The sequence below is a fragment of the Corapipo altera genome, unplaced genomic scaffold (genome assembly GCF_003945725.1).
Source record: "Corapipo altera isolate COAL_440 unplaced genomic scaffold, ASM394572v1 55, whole genome shotgun sequence".
NCBI classification, from domain to species: Eukaryota; Metazoa; Chordata; class Aves; order Passeriformes; family Pipridae; genus Corapipo; species Corapipo altera.
This window is the reverse complement of record NW_020884882.1, coordinates 4,234,139-4,260,694: the sequence shown is the minus strand read 5'-3', so window position 1 is coordinate 4,260,694 and position 26,556 is coordinate 4,234,139. Positions and strand designations below refer to the sequence as shown.

At 35.7% G+C, this 26,556-nt stretch overlaps 1 protein-coding gene across 8 annotated transcripts in view; it reads right to left on the bottom strand.

The window, feature by feature from the left end:
- CACNA2D3 (calcium voltage-gated channel auxiliary subunit alpha2delta 3) overlaps window positions 1–26,556 on the bottom strand; it is a 484,187-nt gene that overhangs the window by 30,374 nt on the left and 427,257 nt on the right. For all 8 annotated transcript variants that reach the window (XR_003527193.1, XM_027640431.1, XM_027640432.1 and 5 more), the window contains 4 exons: window positions 12,367–12,428; window positions 11,445–11,489; window positions 8,062–8,124; window positions 4,769–4,839 (listed from right to left, as the gene is read on the bottom strand). Coding sequence is in view for 7 of the 8 variants with exons in the window: in XM_027640431.1 (XP_027496232.1) it covers window positions 4,769–4,839; window positions 8,062–8,124; window positions 11,445–11,489; window positions 12,367–12,428 (241 nt within the window). In the remaining variant the exon portion in view is untranslated. The remainder of the gene's footprint in view (window positions 1–4,768; window positions 4,840–8,061; window positions 8,125–11,444; window positions 11,490–12,366; window positions 12,429–26,556) is intronic.

The window sequence follows — 26,556 nt, the reverse complement described above, 5'->3', positions numbered from 1 at the left end:
CTCCAAAGAACCAAGTAAAGGAAGCCAATAATCCAGAAGCCTTAATTATTGACACTACGCTTTACTCAGTAGTCCATGTAAAAATTAATGGTGACTACAGCTCACTTGTGGTGGAAAGACTGAACTCAGACATGAGATGTGCAGCTGGCCTGGCATCCTCACAAGGAGGGACAGTGTTGAATGGTGTGAAGAGCAAACCAGTTTCTGCAGTCTAGAGAAGGTCCTGTGGGGAGGTAGCAGGACACTGTAAGGAATCCTGGACTGCTGCTGCTCTGGCTCTCCCACCTTCACTGACAGACAGATTATTAGCGTCCAGAAGCTGTCAGGCTAATACCTTTCACCACCAAGAAAATCAATGGAAAGAATAAAAATAAATGACAGTATTTTGACAAAACAAACTTGTCATCACATATCTTTGCTTTTATTGCTCAGCTATTCCCAGTGGCCAAGGTGCTCAAAGAATAACAAGCATAAAAACTAGAACTCAATCTGTATTTCCAGAATATGGAATGAGAATTCATCTATCTATCACACATGCCCATGTTTCTCCTTAAGTGTATAAAATGATTTAATGTAATTAAAGGTAATATTTACAGAGACATAAATTCTAACAGTGCCCAAAACTCAATATAAAGACATTAATTTTAGATGTCACATGGACAAAATATGAGAAGAAAATATAGCCCACAGGAATGTGGGAGTTTCCGAATGCAGGTATCAGATGCAGATCTAGTAAATGTAAAAAAATAAAAAAATAAAAAAAATCAGAACATGGTGGCTGTTGGTAATAACAAGAGGGAAGTGACAGATATTACTTGCTATTTTTGGGTGCAAGACTCACACGTGCCCTGCAGTGCACATGGCAGCGAATATGGAAGATAATTATTGGAAATAGTCAGCTCATTTTCCTACCTTGAGTCTCTTCTGCCTGCCTAAACAAAAAAAAAATGTTTATTGATCTACCTGACTATTTTCCTGGTATTTATGCTATAAACACAGGGTTTATTTTGATCTTGCTTTTTTCTTTACTAAGTAAATCATCAATAAAGATAGGGAAGTTTTTTAAAATGTAAAAGCATATTGCTACATCACAGTTGCACTTGTCCAGTACCAAATCCAGTATCTCTAATTTGGATAGTTCCTGCAGTCTGTCACTGATCTTCTCCAAAATGTACATCTACGTGAAGATGACTGTATAAATCCACATAAAAATAAACACAAATTTTAAATGAGACTGTCCATTTAACAGCTTCACCAAAAATTGAAGAATGCCCTAATAAAATGGATGCTAAATAAGAAAGAGTGGTCTAAGAAAGAGGAAAAAAAAAAATCCTTCAGTTGGAAGCTGTGCTGCCCCAGTGGAAACTGGTGTCTGTTGGTGAGCAACCACTTACTGTTATTGTGATTTGGTTTTAAGAATGTTCTGTTTCTTACAAGTAAGCTTAGTGAAGAGTTGTGATTTTTTTTTTTTTATGTATATACTCTTATAACCTGGAGGCAAAACTAGTACTGTGTTTTGCTTATAAAGCAAATCAAGACAGAGAGATGAAAGTCTGCCTCTCTGTGCAAGCATTTGGAGAGCACAGGAGAAGGATCTGGACTGCATCGTGCCCAGGGGCATGGACAGGATGCACATTCCTCACTAAGAAGCATGTGTGTAAAGAGAAAGGAACAGAGAAAGAACAACTGAGAAACAAGAGAAGCTCTCAAAGCAACAAGAACTTATAGAGTGAGCCTTGGCATCCGGGAAAGCTGAATTTCAGGGGTGTGCCATTTAATTCATATATCCTGACAACAGGATTAAATAGCAAAGCATGGATTCTTCTTCAGAGGCCAAGAGGATGTCTGGTGGAAAGAGAACTGTAAGAGGAAATGATGCTGCTTCCATATTTGTCTTGTAGAATTGCTTAGTTTTCCTCCTACTGGAAAGGGTGAAAGTGTTTTGAAGTCAAGTGATGTTTTATTTTCTCTTACAGATTTATTATGTTTATTTCTTTGGGGACCTCATTGCTTTGATAGCCCTTAATTTTCCTGATGTTAATGTGGGTTTTTTAGATTTTCCTGCTTGGAGCTGTTGAATTTTTCTATTTTTTTCACTGTTTTTATATAAACAAAGTGCTGAGGAAACTATAAAGAAACTTTTCTAAGTTATGTGAAGCAGATACTTTTCCATAAGCACATCCTAATTTATTTAATAATAAATTTAAATCATATTTAAATTATTTAATTGTGTGCAATACTTAAGGTATAAGATAAACATAATTTTGCTAAATGAAATCATAGAGCATGTCACGTTGCTGTGGAGGCACTGATATAATTTTTCTCCCTAATTATAAACCCCATAAACTAAGAAAATATACATACATACATACATATGTACACATTATTCAAAAGAAGCACTGAGTTTAAAGAAATTGAGAGGGAAGGAGGTATTTAAGTTCACTTTAAAAAATAAACAGTGAACACAAAAATTGAATTTCATCCTGCTGCAGGTTGAAAAGAAACACAGTCAGCAGCAAACAAACCCCTTTTGTTTAGCACTTCCAGCACAGCCCTAAAAAGAACTTCTACATCACTCCAAATGAGTGGTAGCTGGGAGAATGGACAAAGGGTTATTTCATTCCTTTTGTGGATGGAGAGCCTGAAAGCTGGCAGGAGTCAGTGAGGTGGGAGCACATATCGGAGCTGCCACTCACATCACTGGTGCCAAAGGAAGAGGGGACTCCCATCCCCAAGGTTAGCCAACTTCTACAGTGAAGATCAGACACCACAGAACCTTCTCCTTCTGAAGTAATCAAAAAGGGAGCAAGACCAGGTCAAAAAGTGCAGCATTATATAATTCACCTGCTGGACAGTACGTGCCACGTAAAAAGCAAATTGGAAGAAAGGATGACTGGATATTATCAGAATGAAATGCTAATGAGCAGAGTTTGTTCTCTGATTTTGCCTACATGGTAAGAGCAGCAATGGTAAGTATAATGTATGCAATATCCACATTATGCTCTCAGGGAAATGGTACTAGTGACAGATTTTGCCACTGCATCAAGCACTCTTTTTCTTTTCTTTTTATTTCATATATAAAAACGTTTGGTAAATCAAAACACAACCCCATTTGAACAAATTAGTAATCTTAAAAATATGGTAAATGCATCTGGCTGTTTTTCATGAGAGCCAGCAAAGATTTCTTCTTCAGACTGCTGGAATAATTTTTTTCAAGGCCTCATCTAGCACAGCTCAAAGACAGTCTGGTTTGGGTGTTTTTGTTGCTGCACAGAGTTATCTGCTGCACAGCAGGATGCTCATTTAGCACAATTATACCACTTTGATTCTCTCCCATCTTTAACTGATTGGCAATGGTCAGTTTACTATGTTTAAATAACCAACTCACTGTGTTTACATTTTCTCTAGTATGCAGCTCAGTTGCACTGAGCTGGTGCCTTCATTATCTCTGACTGCCTTGGAGTTCAAGACCAGCAAAATCAGAAGCCAATGGTCCAGGGCAGAGAGGCGCCTGCTGCAGTTTAGAGGGAACTCTCGAGCCCTGCAGTCTGTGCTCTCAATGGTGCCCACCACCATTGGTCATTGACTACATATTCTGTTTGAAATGCTTTGCTGGGCAAGACAAAACAAATTGCGACAAATTAAAGTGTTATCCCTTAGTTTTGACCGTGTGTTTTTCTTTCTGTTAAATAAACAGATCTTTTCATCGTCAAACCCAGTCTATAAATATGTATTACTTCACTTCCTTCGACAGCATATGTTAAGAATGTGGTGCTAAACACAAAAAGGTTGCCACCCTCAGAAAACTAGGATTTGGGATGATTCCATGAGTGCTATCTGCACATGTCAGGTCAGTCACTGGGTGTGGTATTCAGCTGTAGCACACAGAGGCAGCATGGAAAGATTTCTGCCTTTAGGAGAGCTGGTTTACCAAGCAAGCACACAAACCATCTGTTCTGAGAGCCTCTGTATACACCCTCACATGTAATAACTACATTCAGTGAGTGATGGGATCAGTGATGTGTCTGCCTTTCTATACTAGAAACGCACAAGAAAATAAAAGGGAAAAGTACAATATATACTGTCAGCACTTCTCCCATGCTGTCATAGGACAAAAGGGTATGGAACAGTTCTTGGACAATGTGAAAACCATGAAGACTCTAGTGTTGAGTTACAGGTTAAAGGGAAAAGTTTCTTCTTAATTACCCAGAATGCATAATTTATTTCAAAGGACAACACATAAAATCACTATTAGTTTGTATTGTCATCATGAGAGTAAGACCAGGTCAATAGTCACAACAATGTTCAGAGGTAAGTTAGCATGTGAATGAAGATGGATTACTGGGAGAACACACTTTCCCTTTAACAGCGGGGCATTTTGCACTGTCTAGTTTGAGCAATCTCCAACTTTTTACAGGTCAAAATGGTAATGTGGCATCAATGATTTGCTTAAGAGCCATTTAAAACTGTTCAGCAGTAGATATGGCCCAATCCCTTTTCCACTTGAGTGCAGTGGGAACAGGAAAGGCACACAGCTTTAGCATTGTAGTCAAATAAACCTTCTTTCAAAAAGAAACTCACTGTAGGCTGACTCCAATGCTCTCAACATTCAACGTGCATGGTATCGAGTTACACTCAGATCATACAGAAAAGAGACATAAATGAGAATCCAGCCACGCTGCCAGTCTTGGCTTTCTTTCGTATGACTTTGATTTAGTTTCGTTTCGTTTTGTTGTTAAAATATTTTTTAAGAGATAGAAAATCTTACCTCTTAAAGGAGCCCATTGTTAGTAACTTGTTCATCACAGCCCCTTCAACCTCCCCAAAAAAGTAACCAGTCTGCAAAGGGAAAATGCAAGAAATTACCAAAACTGTAGATAAACACAAAACAACATTGGGTTCAATTTAAACTGGCATAATCCAGGATCTGACAAGAGTGGCTTTGACAGTTACATAGACAGGTTTTCAGGACTACTGCTACATAAAATCTGATGAGGACTTCACAGTCATGGCAAGTGGTTGGGATTACATTATTACCCCTGAGCAGATGTGAGAGCTTAAACAATATATTGAGGTACATTATATAACATCTAATATCAGAAATAAAAGCCATCCAAACGTAAAGCTTGTAAAGAAAACACACTAATCTGATCACAAACCCTTGTGATTAAAATGTTACTCAAAAAAGATATAAACAGGTTGTGAGAGGATTTCATAAACAGTCATTAAAAAGCGTTGTTTATAATTCCTGCATGACCTGTTTAAGGAGCTGGAACAGTACATTTCATCAATCCTATAAATTTTAACTCCTTTCAGAGTCATTTCGTACTTAAAACCACTCAGCCTGATGAATTACTCATTTTGTCCTTGTTCAGCACTTGTGGACTAATAAAAATAAATCTCTATTGAGAAAACAAACATTCATGTTATGAATTTGGTATGTACTATGGAAGTGACTCTGTCATCTGCAGCCATTCATATGACAGTGGAAAATCCTGCATATACAGCATTTTTTCTACCTTGGGAAGACCTGTTTTATTTTAGAGTCTCAACTCCCAGAAGAATTGGATATTTCTCTTCATTGTTTAAAGGGAGAAATCCCACAATTTATGAGGGGGAAAGGGCACTACACTCTCAAATTGCATGGATTCCATAGGTTTTGTATGAACTAAACCTCAATTCCATTACAAGGAACTTAGCTGACCTCAAGTATGCACCTGGGATTTCGCAGGCAGAAAAGTTACAGCCCTAGCTAAAAAAAGGCATTCCTCCACCTAAAAACCATGTATTGCCTTTTTTTTTTTTCCTCGGGGGAATCTTGGAACATTTTCCAAAACATATGGGTATGTAAAGTCTCCTAGAAACAAGAGGAACATGACTAAAAATACTAGCTTCAATAGCTCTAGCTGACTGATGAAGAAAAATTATCCTAACTATTGGAGAGGCAATGTCAAAAACCCCTAAACCATAAATGCCTGGTTACAACCTTAGATAGTAATAAACCTGATTTATCAAGTTGTGCACCAGTCTTATGAAGACATTTCAGTGACAGTTCTTTCCACAAAAGCTCTGTCTGTAAATGCTAGTTCTCCCCCAAAGCAGTAACACACAGGTTATCATTATTTTTTTAATACATTAAGATTTAATTGCAATTCAGATGAAGAATTACACTGCCCCACAAACAGGATTCTTGAAGCAGTTCTGGTCACGTTTGGAAAGTCCATAGAAAATCAGTGCTGAAGAAACCCCAGACAGGCAAGTCATTGATAAGGCACCATCCCACTTCCCTCCCCCTTCTCTATCCACAATAAATATAGAGTGTATACACACATATAAAAACAAATATATACTATTGTAATCTTGTTATGGTGTTACAAAAACATAGACACAACTCTACTGTCCATGTTAGACTTAGATCCACTGTAACTACAAAACTAGCCCTAGTTCTGGCTCAGCAGTTGTCCACACTGTACTCTTCACAGGAATATGTAATGGCTGATATCAGGTAACTATCAAAGGAAACATTTATTTCCAATATTTATTGGCCACAGCTAACTATAAACTTGCAAGTAATTTACACAAGTCCCAACTATTTACCTCTAGTAACAACAACAAAAGGGGAAATAATGAGAGGAACATATTTTAAATGTATCGAGATTATTCTATAATGGCTGTATTTCTTATATCATGCTCAACTAAACAGAAAATATAGATTTAATAGTTAGATAAAAAGCAAAAAGAAACCCCAAATCTACTTAAAACATAACACAGTTAATATTTAAGCAATGCTATATTTTTAGCTTATAATTTTTTGTATACATCCTGGAATTATATTCAGAACATGTTTAACATTCTAAAGAAATGGAAGCAATAAATTTAATAAATTTGAAAAAATAATCCATGTCAGTTCTCAGTTTTGCATATAAGATGACATACCACGAAGAATGACTATTGCATGACACAGTACAGCATGTTTAACAGTTAGTGCCCTGTTGGAAGGACAACAGTTTCAGAAAAATTGCCTTTCTCCTCTTTATTATGTGCTAATATAACTTTCAAAGTCCCAACCAAAATGGAGCAAGGGAGAGAGGGTTCATAAGGAAACAGGTAATTATTTTTGTGCTATTCAAAGGCAAAAAAAATCTCTATCTTGTTACTTCCAGAAGTGTCAGATTTAAGGATACAGTAATTCAAGCTTTTAATTTAAAAGCAAAATGCTCAGTTTAGCTTCTTTTTTTGCCATTCACTTTGAATTTTTATCTTCTCTAAAGACACTCTTCCAAGTCTCCCAGAGGTCTTTCCAAAAAGTGTTTCTCAGTAACCAACCCAGTCATAACAGATTTAATTCACCTGAGGGCTAAGTAGGAGTGTGAATATTCCTATTCACAATCCCAACACATAAAAGAAATTCAACTTCAGACAATTCTGGCATAATTGGGGCACCATCCCAGCCATTTTCAGGCAAAAGTTAATGAGAATTGTGATGGTTTCTTCATAAGGTTCACATGATTGAGTGATTATACGTTAATTTTTCAATAATTTTCCAAGAAGAACAAGCAAATTGATGTTTTGAATGGTCTTATTAATCGTGCTCCTTGTCCTCTCTGTTGTGATGCTGAGTGCTTAGTTTTAATCCTTCAATGTCTGTAATCCACTTCAGAAAACAAACTCCTCAACTAGCAGCTCTGTAAAATCTCATTATCTCAAGTTTGAATGTAAAAGCTCTGTGTCCCCTCCCTCTCTTGCCAGCCTTTCCATGTGACAAAAATGCCACAGAGAATCTGGAGGTTTTTTTGGGTAAAAACATTTTACAGAAGACAGACACTTCTGCAGCAAGAAAGGCCTTTAAGAGAACATTTATGAGTTTAAGAGCAGACCCTGCCCCAATGGGAGACAGAAACTGAGCTCCTGTGAGAAACAACTTACACTCTTTGTAGAAGGAATTTTTTTAATTTTATGTTACTGAATCCTTACCATTTTCAGATGGTGGCCTATTTAAGAAACAAATACTTTTAGATTAAGGTGTTACATGAAAAAACTGAAGAAAAATCTTTCCCTTACCTGTCTATAGTCTTCAGACACTAAAATAAATCCATTGTTATCTATTAAGTAACAGTTGATTGTCTGAAAAATGATAAAATACCATTTTAATTTTTGATTTTAGGATACATCAATAAGTTAATCATGTACTTCTAAGTGAATTCTAAATGGATAAAACCTTCAGGTTGTTATAATGGTTTGCATAAATTCTGAGTGCAGTCCTGACTTATGGGATGTTATCTGATTTAATTTTTATGCATTTGTTTCATGCAAAACAAAGATGTGTACAAAATGGGAGGATATAAGATAATTACAAACAAACATAAGAAAAACAAGGTCAGTGTTTTTTTAAGCCATTCTTAAAAGTTTTCCTTATAACTAAGTTTGCAAAGGCTCAGAACTTTGGTCTTCCTGATGGCTTCTCCTGTGTTTGGAGAAAAACATCAGCACAGTGTCATTACCCTAACGATGTATTAATGAAAACACAGTGTCAGCCTGCAGAACCAACAGGGGACCAGGTAATATTTTTTAATTTGTTCATTGGGGGATGGGACCAGAAACTTCTGTAAAAGAGGCCCCACAGGTCTCCTAAAGCTTTCCAAATTGTGTTTTTAATTGGGAACTGGATTTAGAGGTACGACTGTTAGCCTTTCGTAGGTCAGACTTATAAACTGTATAAAACAAGGTAAACCCAAATCAGTGCTTCCCTGCATACACACATGCACTGTTTTAACCTCAAGTGAATTACTCGCTACAGGCAAAGTTTTAATTACTGTGCTTCAGAGTTTAAACATAAGGTTCAACTTCAACCCTGATATAACTCAGTTTCTCTTCAGTAATGCCAAATACCTACCTCAGTGTTGAATCTTTTTTGTATTTCTGTTGTTGGTCTAAATAAGCAAACATTTTTATCATTGCTTATTGAATTTTCAATGCCATTTGTGTAAGAAGAAAAGAAATTAAGTAGAATGGCTTTCAAAATAGGAATTCTCATGGCTTTGTTTTCAATTCAAAATCCTTCCTGCTGCAAATGGGCTGTACAGAGATATGACAAAATATACTTTTTGCTACACTTTGCACATCCAGCAAAATCTCTCTGTTGTTTTAGGGAGGAAAGCAGCCCCATGCAGTAGTAGATGTGCAAGATGCAAAAATGCAGCCTGGTATTGCAAGAAATGTTTAGATCTGTCTGACTCTCATTCTGGCCATATATTAGTACTGCTCTGTGGGGCAAAGAAGAGGAGAGATTTGCAAAAATGCTGGCTTGAGGTAGACTTTTTATAGAAACAAGAAAGCCAAAATCAGGCAAAAGTTCAGAATGAACATTATTCCCTAATGCAAATGCAGGATATTCATTCTAACAGGGGAACCCTAAGCTACAGGCACCCCCAGTGACAGAAAACCTGTCATAAAGGAAGTTGAAACAACTCATTTCCGACCTTTGATCTGCTAGAAAGCCCAAAATTGGCAAATGCAATGTGAAAAGCTGATGATGCTGGCAAAGAACCCAGCAGAGCTAATGCATTCAGAAGAGGCAGCTCCTTAACCTCAATGGTGTGTGAAGGGTGGAATTTCATGAGGAGGCTGTAACACCAGAACACTGCTGCCCCCAAAGTCCACCATAAACCTCCCACCAACTTTATAAGGAGAGGAGCTAAGTCAACAGAGAAGTCTTTTGAGGATACGTATTTGCAGTCCTCATGCATGAAAAATTAATCTGAATTCAGTGCTTTAGAAACACTACTTCTCCATAGAAAATAAATAAAAGTAATTATGCTGGACAAGAAAGAGTGTAGGCTTAATTCATAGTTTGTGACTTACATGCTGTTGGGAAAATACTGGCTCAGTTCAAGAATTAGTGGCCATGTCTCAAATCTCTAAGACAGAGTCATTGACTAGCATTGTTCAGAAATTTAAAAAATACTAATTTTTTAGCATTATTATTGGAAAGCGGTATAATGAAATAAGTGGTAAGTGGAATCTGCATCTTTTTGGTGGTATGGGAAGATAAGAGGGCTTCTATTTCAATCCGTTTTAGAAACATTTTCAAAGGAAAACAAATATTCATTCAGGACCATTCATTCAACCGCTTGCCAGCAAGATAAATAATGTTCAGTGTTCAGCATTGTGTTAAAGAAACAGTTTGTAACAACTTCAGCACTGACAAAGGGCAGCAGGGTGCATTGACTCATCCAACACATTAGCAAATCTCAAACAAAAGATTTCTGATACAAGATTAATGTATGAGATAATAGCTATTGGATTGACTGGAGCTGTATGAAAGAGGTTTAATTCACAATATTTCACAGGTATTGGGAGTGAACCATGCTCAGGTTTGCCTAAAGGTTCAAGTTCAGTGAACTTCAGATTTCAAGGGGAATGTTCTATAGGTGGAGAGTCCCTGAGCTTGTAAAACCTTAGGCATAAAGTCCAGAATAAACACAGCAAGAATGTTGACTGAGGTCTGAGAACACATTTGAATTACAGTAACTTTGATCAAGTTCAAGCCCTCTATGTATTTTCACAGCTCCAATATACAATAACAGTAATGGAATGTAATATGGGTTAAGAAACCAAAAATGAAAAAGAAAGAAAACAGTACATTTAAATAAAATGTGAGACATCAGGAAACCAAGAAGAAATGAGCAAATTCAAAGGTTAAAAAAAAAAGAAAAAAGGATTTCAAATTAATAGGATGTATTTTAGAATCAAAAGTATCACACACATTGATAATTTGCTTTATTTTTAATTAATTATTTTTGTTATTAATATTTTGCTATTAGGAATAATTAATATTTATTGATTATTGTGCCATTCCATTTGCATTAATGACTTAATATTTACTTTTAAATGCTTTAATTTATACCATAACTGTTCACAGATATTTTCTTGTCAATGAGAGAAGATGTGAAAGTTAATAGACTCAACAGAGGAGCTGTGATATTTGATTGAGTCCTATCAACAGTATGTTTTGTCATTAAGAAAGAGTTTGGAATCTCTAAATCAGCAAGGTTCTCAGTATTAATAAATTTCTACATATGCTTACATGGCTCCTGCTGGTGTCAAGCTCGAAAGACTTTAAACTGCTTATGTTTCTTTAAATTTAATAATAAAGTAGTAAACAAATGCCTTAGCACTGCTCCAAATTATTTCCCAAACTGGATTTACAAAGCAGAATTTACTGCAACATGTTTTAGGTACTGATGTCAACCTTGTAATTAAATGCATGTCTATAAGCACTCATCATAAAAGTCTCAGTATCTAAATAATGTAATATATCAAAGGTGATCACAAATTACACGAAGAGATCATAATGTACACAAGATGTTCAAATTAAATTCATGAACTTTATGTTCTACTGCAGTAGAGATATACATGGAAAAAAAAATCAGTTAAATACTTACTTCATCATCACAACTTATAGCACATCTGCCATCGAGAGATGCACACTAGAGATGATATCAAAAATCAATACAATATTTCATTTCTCATTCAAAGATTACAAAATAAACATTTAAAAAATTCAGAATTATAAAGGAGCTGCTATTGATTACATTTTTTATTTAAAATGGTTCTAAAAATGACTAAGAAAATTTTAAACCTGTTCACCAAACCTGTTCTGTTCCTGCCTGCAGAGAAAAGGTGCAGTCACATGTAACAGTTCCAGCTGGTTTAAACACCACAATCTCCTCCATGTGCTGGAAGCTTCGAGACCATTCACAGAGGGAGGGTTTTCCAGTAGGGGGTGGGCACTCCTGCATTTTAGGGTTTTTTCTGGAACAGTACAGTTCCAATCCATTCTCAAAGTAGGGGTGGTATCCCCTAACCTTTAGAAAGCACCTGATTATCCTCTTCAATGAGTGTAAATTCTATCCCTTGAATGTTTTAAGTGAAATTTATTGAAGACTATGAATGCCAACCATGACTCAGTAATCTAGTTTAGTTAAATAATGTGATACTTCAGTTACTGAATGTTACAAGAGAAAAGTAAGTGAGAAGGGATAATTCTGCTACTACTGGAAGCAAATAAATATCACAGTTTTGTTTACTGTTTATACTTTTCTAAGGCAGAAAAACAACATACCAACAAATGTACTGGGGTCTAAAATTAATAATCTTTCTAACTGCCTCCACAAACGTGGGATCAAGCAACTGTTAATCACCATTGAATTCTCCTTTGTAACAATGAACCAGAATGTAAATCAGAACAAGTCTTCAAATACATTGTTTCTTTAAAACAGTTTGCTTATGACAAAATATTGCAGATCATCAGCACAGTTAAAAAGCTGTTGTGCATTCAATGACAAAGAAAAATTTAAAATATACCTGTCTGCTTGCAGTCCAAAATTTCCGCTGGAAAAATTCAAGTTTCATCTGGATACCTACAGCTAGGAAAGACATAAATTAAAACAAAATAAATTAATAAATAAACCAAGCGTGCTCAATTCCTTCAAAACAATTATTTGAAATTACTCAGAAAGAAGAAGTCTTACAATGAAAAGAGAAAGTAAGCCCTGAAATAAAAAACCACAGCTAATTAAACTGAAGACACCACACAGTCATATTTTAAACCCTTTACAATTTGATTAAACAGGAAGATGCTGTTAGAGATTTAGATATTTGTCACATTGTATAAAAAACTCGTTCAAATTGCATATGTCTCCATAATTAACATAAAAGAACCACAAGATGAACATATTTACGTTCACACCAATTTCATTTATATTTTACTGGTACCAATATAACAGCTGTAGGGAACTCACACTGTGTGTTTTGTGATGAAATACATGAAGATTTGCTGAAACAACATGAAAATTTGGTTAACATTTCAAGTGATGATTTGTTTTGAGGTCATTTAATCCATGACACATCAGTGGAACAAAAGAAGCATTAAAAATTTGTTTGAAAAAAATTGAAATTAAGATTATTATGTGCAGTTCTGTCAAAGGAAAGTATCGGACGCATATAACTGGGTTTCAAATTTTAAAGAAAAAAGCTATTAATGATAATAAATTGTAATTTAAAAAAATAATTATTAATGATACTACAGGTGTAAGTTATACATTTCTCATCATTTCAGGTGGGATTGCTTTTCCAAATATCAGTGAACCTTTCTTCCAGCCTAATCTGATGTTCCTATTGAAGAATGATATAATGCACTGTGGTTTGCATAAGCTCCAAAGGCCGTTGATTCTTCTGGTCTCACCTGCCTAAACTGAGAGAATTCAAAAAAGCTTCAGTTGTAAAGCCTTAAAAGTCAGAAATCTAACTCCTAGCAAATTCATTGCTACAATGTTTTGTTTAAAAACAAAGACTCAAAAAAAAGAAAAAATAGTTGTTTTGGAAAACTGAATAAAATTTCATTTATTTCATTCCTCCTCTAGGGTCCACAGCAGGAATCATTTAAAATCATTTAGATTATTGGCACTTGCTTTTGCAAATACACACACGCTGATGTCATGCTTGTATTTTATTTTGTGTAAGCAGGTAGGGAAAAGTCTGTGAAATGAAATCTGTAATGAACTGATACAATAGAATATGAAATTGCATCAATAATTTTCCTATTCTAGCAGGTTATAAATATTTTTCTGCTATCTGTAACTCATGGATGTTTTTTGCTTAAGAGCATAGGTAGAGAAATCCAGTTCTTTTGAATAAACATCAGAGGAAACTCTCTCCAGCTACATTTTATTATCTAGGAATTCATTTCACAGTCCACAAGAAGACACTGTCTGACAGCCATGCAGCGTGTGTTTTCTTCATCTATGGTTTGCCTTCAGATTCACTCCCAGCACTCAGGTGATCTGCACATCCCACCCCCCCTTTTGTGAAATGAAGGCAAAACACACACACTTCCCTCAAGGAAACCATTTCACTTCTTGGTGTTGTGTCAGCCCTGGAATTGTCCATCTCAGAACGCTGTTAACAGGAGAGATGCCTGGGCTGTACTTAGATATTGCTCATTTAAGGCCCTGATAAGGTTGACCCTTTGGAGTCCTCACCTCCCAGAGCAGAGAAGCCATTCAGAAAACTGAGAATATTTCAGTTTCCAAATTATCAAGTTCATTATCCCGATGACGTAAAAGAGCAGAGTTTCTTGCACAATTCCACATAGGAGCTTCCCTGTCATGGAATGAGTAACTTCTAAATAATCTATATCCTATGTAGTATAAAATAAATGAAAATTACTAATGCTTCCTAAAATTCAGCTAAAAGTTATTTGAATGCCTCTACTTTCAAAAGAATTAAGTGTTAGTGTATGGGAAAATAATTTTCTTTTCAAGCCCTGATGTGATACTAAAGCATTTTTGCAGGATTTTCCCTCCTGAGCTTTTCAAGAACACTGTAACTAGAAGATTACTTTTTTTGGTTTGGTCATTTAATGCCATAAGAGCTATTCTTCAAAAGGTTTTAGAGTCAATATATTCTTCTGAGCACTCCCTAGTCCTTCAGCACTTAAGAATTTCAATATAAAATACCTGTGCTCCAAGCCACTCTATATTTAAAATGTATGTTTTACAAACTGGCTACATGTGGGGGAAAAGGGAAACAGGAAAATTTCAAAATTATATGTCCCATGTCACTAATTCCTAGTTTAGCCTCCTGGGTGTAACAGCTACCACAGAGATTAGATTAAAAAACTGTAATTGCACTGAAATTTGTCTAAATATTGTTCAGTAAGGTACCCAGAAAACAGCCACATTTTTAATTAAAAAAAAAAACCACAAACAACAAAACCTCTAATCGATCTTTGTGTGCAACATACACTTTAAAGCATAAAGTAGTCTTCAACATTTGCAGGCTTGGTTCAACCAAAATGGCCAAAGGATAAAAAATTATTTTTTTCAGCCAGGAAAAAGTAGTCAAGATGAGGAGAAAAGGTTTTGTCTTCACTGCTGCATTTCCTCTGTAATGTCACAGGGGAGAGTGGGCTGGAGCTGGAGACATGCAGGAGAGCAATCCATGGGAGCTGATGGAGGGGTGTTGAACTCCTTCTCCACGTAAAACAAATCCTTTCATTTCAAACAAATATTGCAAATCCAATTTTTTGTCTCAACAGCATCAGCAAATTTTCTTAGGTGATTTCGTTAACCACCTTCAATGCTACCTATGGAAAACAGTTATTAAATCCCTGAGATTTCTTCCCTTGGTTTAATAAATTAGCTGCTATTCTGCAGTGCAGACCCTATGAAATAACAGATGGTTGAGAATGACAAAGTTATATTCTTGGCTGAGTGATAATTATCGTTAAATAAGTAATTTCCTTATGCATCAATTCCGTGGCAGAAGGTAATATTTCACTCTTTTAGTGGGTTGCTTTTGGGATAGAAGTACTGGGAAGTGTTCAACTGCTGCAGGGCTCAGGGCTGCTTAGTGTCAGGCAAACATGAAGGAAAACAAATAACTCAGAATAGATCAGGATTGCTTGAGTTCATTTTGAAATCTCCACAGTTAAGCAAACAGACAGAAAGACTAGGAAAGCCTTCCTCAACAAATTACTTCTATGCACAGAAATACAAGACTACTTAGGCTCTAAGTAAAAAGAATAATTTCCTACTTAAAATAAGAGAGGAAAATGGATTAGACTGATTTATTTCAGGCAAGAGAGGAGCTGAATCTCCCTATAAGCCTGACAAAGAGATTTCAAATACATCATTATAGGAAAAAGTAATAAAAGCTAAAGGGATTTCCATTCTGTGAAATATCTATAGACTATTGTACTATATAAAAGCAAGGTTACAAATATATTTTAAGGTCTCCACTTCTTTTCCCACAGAATATGGTATAGACTAAGATTTTTCTCATACATAAAAGATGTCTAACATTTTGAGAACATTTTGACCTCCTATTTCTGATGGAATTATCTTAAATGAGGTTTAACTTGGCTTCAAAATAAGAAATCTAGGATACAGACTTGTAGCAGGGTTATTTTTCAATCTACATTTCTTTTGTGTATTAAGCTTAGACTCCTTAAGGTGCTCTTCTTTCTCCCTACTAATACTAACTCTATTATTATCTTTTAAAATATCTAACAACTAAATTTGAAATGTTCCAGAATGCATTTGAATATTTTAAAAAAGTTGATTGCACTTCTTCTGTTTAAATCTGTTTCAGCTCAAAATCTCTGTCTTTGGTATTCAGCTCAGGAAAAGAATGAGACACTGAATATTGCACCCCAATGCATAATACTGAGAAATAAACACCAGAGCTGTCAAGAAGAACATCTAGTACAGATTCATGGAAGACTCCCACCACCAGAGATGATAAAAAAATCCCTATAAAACATAGGTGTTATGTAGCATAATTAAAAAGAAAATGTGGATAATTTTTCTCTTCAATCCCAAGAAGTCTTGGCTAACGAATTAGAGGTATTCCAAGAGGAACTCTCCTGCAAGAATATAGTTACATAATAAGTAATATATTTATGCTCCAGTATCATGCAGCATAGCTGTATTCTCAGTGACAGTCACTCTTAAATTACATGCAGGATATATAAAAATACTAACAAGCACTTGTCAATTGTGCACTTCCCAGACTGCTTCTAATCCCAGGTTCAGTTCACTTGCACAGTAAAATGCAGTTTTCCCTTTCCAAACTTCACACTTCATTCAGTCTCCTTCTCAGTGATCTTTCCCCTTCTACCCATACCTTCCTCTTCTCACCCTGACTCATTTTTTCAGTTCCTCTCTTCAAACAGAAGATCCTCAGAATTTTATTATAACAAGAAAAAAATATTAGTTTTCTTACCTGGAAAGTATTTCTTATGATAAAGCATAATTCCTACCCCAGCAAAATAAGGTAGCCATTATGCATTTGGATAAGATACTACTTTTCAGAAACTGTCCTCTGCAATGTGTTGGTTTGTTGGGATGGCTTTTAATATATTTTATTATTTAACTCAGTGACAATTTCTAATGTTCTTACAACTTGTAGCTTCTCTGACATGGAACCCTCTTGCCTAACCTCACAATGTGTCTATAGTGCGTATTTAAGTACCCTTAAATTATTTTAATATTTTAAATTTTTTTTTAGTACTAAATCCTTTGAAATCCACATAAATGTGCACCTACCTTTTCCACCCTAGTTTGAATTACAGTGTCTCATTAACATTTACAGATTGTAAAAAAAAAAGAGTCTTTTATTAACCTAGCTACAACATAAAATAAAAAAAAAGCTCAAAGATCAAATTATCAAGTAGTTTTGATTCTATACAATAAGCAGGAAAAAATTTTGTATTATTACTTGTATCTTACATTTATGTTCTTGCCATCAAATAAGTGGACTGACTGCACATACACAGACATTTTTGAGTTCTATATAATTATCAGTTAGTTATGGGGACAGTTTGCACATATCATAACATGTCATAAGATTTAGCAACACAAAGAATCCTTCCTTCATCAGAGGTATTGTGAGGCAGTATGTAAATGAGTGAAATCTTCTTAAATGGGCAATGAAAAGTTGAAGTTCTGCCTCTTTTCTCATGGACTTCAAACCTGCTCTTTTCTTCCAGAAGGTTTTTAGAATTAGTGGTGGAAGCAGTTGCCTGGATGGAAAGTCCCAAGATACAGAGAAGGCAAGGGCAACTGGAATTTCCTGGAGGCCAAGCTCAAGAAGAAAGGGAGGAGATATTGGGAACTTGATGCGAGGCCAAGCTGAAAGGGGAGCAGGATGATGATTGCTGGGAGGCCGAAGTTCATCCAAACTCAAACCACCAGGGAAAACTGAAGGGCTTGGTTTGCAGCCAAGCCCTGACAAACTGAACTGTGGAGGGCAGTCTGTGAACATCATCATAAACCAGACTCCCTGTGACTCCCTGACACATATCTTCCTTCTGGAGGACTAATGAAGTAGCAGCAGGAGCAGGAGGAAACACAGAAAGGATATAAATTGAGTGAAAACATTTAAAAAAAAAAAAAAGTCTTGACTCAAAGTCCCTTGCTTTTTCAGGAATCTTCACTGAGGAACTTGGAGGGAAACAGCTTACCTGTAAATTATCATTTAGACAATTATACTGTGTTTCAGACTTCCTAAGATAGTAGCTGATGTGCTGCCAACACTGTTACAAAGGGCTCCCACAGAAATCTACTCATTTACCCCGTGATAAACTTTGTGTACCAGCAGCACAGATCAGGGGAGGTAGTTGAGAACCCATCTCTAACTTAAAAAGAAAAACAAACCCGACAAAACCCAGAACAAACAAAAACCCAAACAAAAACAAACAAAGAAACAACACACAAAGGAACCCGAAACTGAAAAACTCCCCTAAGCCTGGAGGAAGGTAACCACTACACATGCAAAATTACACTGAGTGCACTTTGCTGGAAAGATATGTACTTTGTTCCTGAGAAATACAAGGAGTACATTGATAATATAAAGTAGGGTCTTAGATTGCCAAAACTGAAGAGGGTGAGGCAGGCACAGTTAAGCCCTGTCTGGTGTCTGGAGTATCCTCCCTGTGACTTTTAGAAAATACCTGACACCTACTGACACCTGGCTCATTCCATTACACACACACACACAAAAAAAAAAAAAAAAAAAAGGATGAAAGATAGGCAGTATTTTTCTTAGCCTTGGGAAGCTTCAGCAGCTTGCAGAGGGTAGCAAGAACCATTACAAAGGAAACCTTGCTGGTGGTAGAGCTTTTATGAATTCCTTTGAGCTTTCAACTTTCTTCCAGAATCTCTTTGCATGGCAAATACTCAGACAAATATATCTGAATTCTGATGGTATAGGAAGCATGTAAAGGCTGAAAGCAAGCATGTGAAGACCACAGTAATGCTAAAATAATGAAGCAATGAGGGTATTTTTATAAATCCCTAACCATTTTTTAGTTTTATAGTGTTTCCTTGCTATTCAAGTACAGCCCATGACTGAAACGAAAAGTAGGAACAGTATATATTTGTAAGCACATTTATAAATCTTAAGGGACGATCCATGACTTGTCAAGTGCTCAAATAAAGCTTTACTTCTCACAACTGAGGTCGGAGTATAGAGTAGCAGAGCCAGTTTACCTTTCAATCTCAGCCAAAAGGCTGTGGTTTCGAGTTTGCAATTAAGGAACCCTAAGAGGCTCAAAGTTCAGACAAACATCCAGAAATTAGGATACTTATCTGAACTCTTAGAGACTGTGACCAGATTCTCTTAGGAGATGTTGGGCTTTCTGCTTCCACTTGTAACTATAATTCAACACATTCAAACCTTGGTCATATTTTCTTTTCAGACCTCATTCTGGCGACTACCTAAGCATGTTGACAAAAAAACCTCTGTTTCTACACATCTCAGCATTGTGAGAAAGGGTGATTTCAGAAATGGGCAAAGCTTCTATTGCTATTTCCAAAGAGGTTTACCCCTCTCAAACTGAAATCCTATCATAGCAGAATGGGTACAAGTTGTCCTACTGCCAGATGCAGAATATTTTGGATGAGACATTAAAGATAAATATTATGTCATCCACTGCAAAATGAACTTGGGAGGGAGTTCTCTGTCCATTTGTTCCCTATCAGATCAGTGCCCTCCCACTACACACCAAGGGGCCAAGACATGCAGACTGTGCTGCTCCCAATCTTAGCAGAGAGAGGGGACTTAGAGAATTCAACTCTTCCTGCAGAACACACTGACTCCCAACTGCTTACCCTGTCCTGTTATCATTGGGGGTACTTGTACATATACAAGGTCTGTGAATATATGAAATCTCATTAGTCAAACTGGATTTATGACAGTGAATGAGAAAACACCAATATTCTAGTTTATCACATCATTTGGAAATAAGTATTAGATCTCTCATTTACTGAGTTATAATAAAAACAGTGACATTCTTTACAAACTGTTTGCTATACTGTGATTAGAAAATTACTCTGAATTACTAAAAATATGAGTAATGTTATTTGAAGTCAAATAATACATCAAAAATACCTCATCATGAATACAAGTCTCCAGCCTTTCAACACAATATCTATTAGATGTTTTATAAGTCAAATATTTACTGTAATGTTCCAGAATATTTCTCATGTTTTTATTTTTCTAAGGTCGCTACTTTATTTAACCATCTTTTTGCTGTTTAACCACATGGTGGTAATGTATAGTCTTAGAAAAGTGCAAAAAAAATGTATATGCCCAAAAGAATCCTGATTCGTGTTTGTATCTTTTACTGAACAATTTTAAAAACCAGTATTAGCAAAAGAGACACGTTAAACTTTTCCATGAACAGTATAATTGCAAAAGAAGCCTTTTTAAAAAAATTTTTGCATCAAAAATGCATTTTTATTGAATATCTGTGTAGAAAAGAACACAGCTGCCTACTGCTCAACAAAAGTAGGAGCTAGTATTTGAGCTACAAACTAGCATTCCTGGAAAATGCTGAACTAGAGGTTTAAACCATGTCTGCAATGGAAAGGAATCTTACATTAATAGCACTGAAAGATTCTCAAATGTACTGAAATATAAGCTTTCTTCTTTTTCATATTCTCCTACTTTGTATGTGTTAAATAAAAAGAAATACCATCATTCAAGATGTATTCAGTATATTACAGACAAACATCTCAGTTTGAAAGTCAGTCTCTAAAACTATGGATGAACATTACCCATAATCTGAACATTTCACATTTACTTAACTTTATTTCATGTGAACCATTTATTGGCACCATTTTGAAACCATCAAGATATGTTAACTATACCTCTCAGGAATAAACTGTATTAAGGAAAATAATGTGTCTTTTGCTTTATCTAACGTGTAGAAGTTCAAGTATGTGAACTGGAAAACAGTTAATGTGCATCCAAGAGGTCAAACATTCAGGGACAGAATGACACCTTTCTATTTTACTTGTCTACTTACCATATTTCAGAAATAATCTTCAAAATTGCTACATAAGCCCACACACTCACCAGCAGAAATGGTTGCTTAGGTCTGATCTGGTGACTAAAAACAAGTGCTAAAAATAAGCTTATTTGCTTCATTATGCACAGATGAAACAATCTTCTTAAAGCCACAAAATACAAACTCCGATCTATTGACAAACTTATGGCCAAATTTATATAATTAATAAATATTTTCAATTGATACTCCAAGAAAATAACAAAGAAATAAAGTTCTTAAAAAATGTCAAGATTGATAAATGAAAAGGCACTGACAGACTTTTACTTTTTGTAATAAAATGACACCATTGCCAGAGATCTGTGTGCCAAGTTATGACCATAAATGAACTTCTCTGGGTGAGTTATTAACTTCCAGAAATAGTGTAAGTGCTGACATGACTTTCACAATGGAAGTACAAATGGACCCTACTTTCTTCACATAAACTATTATCCAGATGCTTCTACAAGTAATATATTACAATTTATATACAGCTGAATAGTAGGATTTAGCTGTCAATACAGCCTTAAAGCATTCCTTAAAGAAACTGTAAATTAGTAATTTTTGAGAGAAATCAGTATCACAGATACCAGATGTAATCCCCTTTAATCTAACAGCCTTGAAATAAATCAGGAAGGTTTCTGAAAGGTAATTGTCTGGTATTACATTAAACTAAGGATTTTATCATACAAAATAGCTTCCATTTTTAATAAGTTTCCTAATAGGTGCAAATTCAGCTGGGACTTCTGCCTGGAAGGTGTTGAGCACTGCTAGTGCTCACTGAAGTCTGTGAGAGTTAAGGGATGTCCAGCATGCGATAAGAACACTTAGCACCTTCCAGAATGGAGCTCTGGAGAACACAAAAAGGCCTTAAATCTCCGCTCAAAGAAAGGACTTTTGGCAGGAATTTTCAGAAATTATGTTATTGTGTAAAGGAAAACCTATTATTGATTTACAAGTAAAGTTAACCTTCCAAAGGCCAGGTTTTTATAGCTGTTAAGGCATGTACCAAAGACCAGCTGATACTGATGGGCTTTCCAGAAACACTTCAGACTGGATTTCTGAAGTCTCTATCATATTCCTGGGCATCAAAATAACATTGAAATACCACTTTCCAAAATGTAGACATTTCTAAATGACAAAGGTTCTTTTGGAAGTGCTGCTGTAACACATTTATAAAGCATATTTAATTTTCTAATAGGTCAATTCAATCAAATCCTTTATTTATCTTCTATTCTACAAACACTCCTTTTCAGAATTAATAAATCTTCTCAGCATGTCTATAAGGTAAGCAAAGATTATCTTCTCCCTTCTCTCACAGTACAGAGCTGATATGCCCTATCCTTCTCCTTTTCATTAAAATAATAAAAGGAAATAAAAAACACACATTGGAGATGCAGCAAACTATAACCAACTCCAATAAAGTGTATTTAAACAGATTTATTTTAAATTCTGATCTTGATTTTTGTATTAAAAATGGTGCACTTGACCATAAAACGAAAAAGAGAAAGGTCCCACACAAATTTCCATGCTTTTACATGCAGTTAGAAAGAATCTATAAGGATGGAAGACTATGACTCTTGCATGTGTGGAGATACTTTTCTACTGTGTTGACTTCATAACTAAGACTCTTTTTCACTTAATTCAATCAGATTAGACTGTAGTACTGATTATGCTCATATCCACAAATCAGCATTTTAACTGAGTTTCCATGGAAACACTATATTGTCCCTGTTTTCTTTTTAGACAATGCTATGCTTGTTTAACAAGTTTGCCGAGGACAACATGTTTTGTTTAAGTTACATTAACTGGAGCCAATACTTCCTAATTACATTACCAGAAGAAAAATTTACAGCAGTACTTTTACCATGGGAAACCCTCCCTTGTTCAGCCCATCTTAATCTCTAAAAAACAGAGGAAATCTCAGCATCGCCACTGCTTAAAATGTGTTAACCGGTCTTATACATACAATTTTTTATAAAATGACAACATTGCTCTTGTCTTACAATATTCATATGTAAGCAAATTATCCCATGGAATGTGGATTTCTGTGAAGCTTCCACCAGAGAACATCTGCCTATGAAGACAGGGTGGTGCAGTGGCTGAAGCACTGAAGGTTTAGGGCTGTTCCAGGCTCTGCTGTTTCCCTGTTGTGCAACCACGAGCAAAGCACGTTTAGTGTTCTGTGCTCCATTTCCCCAGCTGAGAAAAGGGAGGAAGGATACTTCACATTCTGTGAAAAGTGATTTGAATTCTAGGAACGAAAGCAATTATAGCTAAATATTCTTGCAATCGGTGTTATAGATTAGGGTGCAATCTGAAAACAGTCATCCCAGCTTGGGGGAGAAAAATATAGCAAGGTTTGACCTTTAAAACTGTAAGATAGAACGGGAAGTCATTTATCCAGAAGTTAAGGTTGCTCTTCCAGAAACACTGGATCTACTCCTTTGTAAAAGGTTAGAAAATAATGTATGACCAGCTGATGGCACCTGGTAGAGTAGATAATGTTTAGTTTTCAAGGAAAACCTGTACTATAATTGCATGAAATACAAATGTTCACTTAGGTGCCTGTGTTTGAACATAACATCTCCAAATCATCACAAACTACAAATTACAGTGTTCTGTTCTTTCTTCTTTCTAATGGGTTGATAGAAAAGAAACTCGTAGCAGTAATTAATGAAAACCCATTTAAAATCTTATTGACACCAAAAAAAACCAAGGTGTGGAAATTATTATTTCACTAAACTGAGCACACGATGCATAACTTCAGCTTCTAAATGCAGTCAGCCTACTCCTCCCAACGAGCACTTTAAGAAACAGAGAAGTCAGTAGTTCTGTTCTTTGGGTTCATCTATTCTAACTCTGCTGAAATGCAGAGATGGAGAGAAAACGGACACTGCCATTCTGAAAAAGGAAAAGGATAAAAAGTCTCAGCCAAAACATGAGTAACCAAGCTCAGGCCTGCCATTATGTTCCAAAATAACATACTGTAGAAGGAAATGAAAGCAAGTAAAAATGAAAATACACCCTTTCCACCCAAGAAAGCTATAGCTTTGTGGACAGAGGAAGTTCAAACAGGTTGGGAACTTTTGAGATCCACCATAAATTGAAGAGTATTAAAATAGAAATGCCTTTGAATAAAAAGGGACTGTATTAAATGATAACATGTATTACCTGTACAGTTCAGCATCTTAAGGGACAGTGAAACAGAAACCACAGTTAAAAGCTTAGAGATAACTAGTTAGTACAAACAAAAACTAGGCATAGCTCAGTATTATGACTGTCAGGACTTCATAATTTATGCCAATCTTACTAAAACATTTTCCTTTTTGCTTAGCAGACAGCCTGTCAGCCATTTGCTACAATCCTCCTAACAGACGTATTAAAATGCAGTAAAGTTCTCCTTTTTACGAACCAAGAAAAGGAAAATATTATACACTCACATACTTCATCAACTCTAAAGAATATTGAAAAAATATCCTATTAATGAGAAATCATAGAACGAGGACCTTTAGGGACTCTGAACATGAAAACAGGAAATCAAAACAGAAATACAGAAGACCATACAGTCAAAACAGACAAGATAATACAGAAGAGGTAAAAAGAGTGTAAGAATAGTGAAAACATGATGTTTCTTAATGATTTAAATCTGTAGTGTCCTTTCTTTCCCATTAGGTTATCCCAGTCATGTCATTACCGCTGGTATAAGCTGCACACATACATAAACAGGGTTTTATTAAAGCTACTTCTGATATTTCATAGCTACAGTTTGAGGGTTTGTTCTTTTTTCTTTTTTTTTCCTTATTTAAATGCCTATTGTTTTAATCCTGTACACATTTCCTCCCAGGGTATCTGAAATCCTTAATCATGGTCTCAATATTTCTCTCCCACATTACACTTTTAGAATCAAGTTCCACGACTTTTAAGAGTTATGCTTACGTCAGAGGGATCAAGAGGTTTAAATTTCAGTACCTATTAAATGAATTTAATTATCCAACCAGTTCCATTTGGATACACTGTTACTGTTCTTTGCTAATCTAGACCAGATTTTCCAGTATTGTAATTCTCATTAATAAAATGCCCTCTGAAAGAGTATTTTCTTTTTTTAAAACAAAAAAGTCCTCTCAGTGGCCTGTTTCACAAATTCTAAACAGAAACATCATTATCCTTTATACTAGCTGAGTTTCCCAAGGATTCATCATGTCTGTAAACAACAGAACTAGCTAAACTTGAAGGATGAGAAATCTATCTATATACCTGACTTACCCTGTTACTTCATTTAAAACATTCTCAGGAGAAAAAGGTGCTTTAAAAACATCCTTGGTGTTTAAAACCTGCTGACATGTTAAAAATTGGGGGGCAGGGGGGGAGAGAAGGATAACAGCATGCCATATGATCTCTGGTACGTTGTCATATTCAGATTTTTGGTGCCTGCTGCTGCAGCACTTAAAGCAGTAGGGGTGACAGAGAAATCCAGAGAGAACAAAGAGACTAGAAAAGCAGCAAATTCTTTGCTGCCCTGTGACATCTATCTGCTATTGAAATGAAGAACAGCAGCAGCAAGTACAGGTATCTGGTTTGTTCCTGTTCACTGGAGATATACGGTAAAAGTTTACAATGTCCTTTCTCCGCTTGTGAAATGGTCCCACAAGGCACAAACACTGCCATTCCAGGCCCTGTTCATCCATCATGCTCAGAGGTCTGCTAGTTACAGCTGCCACATACCAGTACTGAGGAGGGTTACACACTGCTAACAGGCACACTATAATGTAGTGGGCAGATGGTCCATCATACTTTACCTGCTGCAGGACAATTGAGATTCTTTTAGGAGTTACAGCCTTCAACCTTTTCTCTTAGCAAAAGATCATCAAAGGGAAGTATTCCGTCAAAGTTCAAATTCCAAAGCTACTGAACACAGTGGTCGTGATCCAATGGAATACTTTCTACTGATGTTCAAATCCACAAAAATTATGGATTTAACATTTATCAGCTGCATAATTTTAATGTCGGGTTGTTTAGTACACTGATGAAAATGAAAAAAAAAAAAAAACCTCCCATGGCTATTTCTAAAGTGTTGCAAGAGGTTTAATTATTTGATTTTTTTACTGCAGCAAACATACCAGTCCTGCTTCTGCAAGTTCTTGTGTTCAAGTGACTACTAAGGCAAAAGAGAAAGAGTCCTTTTGAGTCCATAAATATAGAAGTTCCCAATATTTTACAGTGAGTAAGTTTTACTTAACCACTACAATTTGCTTTAAAAGCACAAAAGGAATCAATGAAGTACAAGTTCAATTTTGTAGCACAATTGGTGAGCAGCAGTTTAAGAAACATTTATTGCACTTTACAATCTTTCTTCATACACAATGAACACTTAAATACCCTTTTACAGAAGTTGTTCAAAAAAATTTTTCCAATTCTTACAAGAACTGGTCTAGTAAATCAACCATTCAGAATGCACAGGAGATTTATATATTGGTCTTAAGTTTGAGTCCAGGGTGAGCTATGACCATGAATAGAAATTCTGATTAAATATAAAAATAAGGAAATAAAAACACTAAGTAAAAGCTTAAAAAGGAAACTTGTCTTTGGTGAAAAATAAATAAACTATCTAGAAAAAGAGTGAATTATCTCAGTTTTAACATGTTTAAGAGTGGACAAAAAGC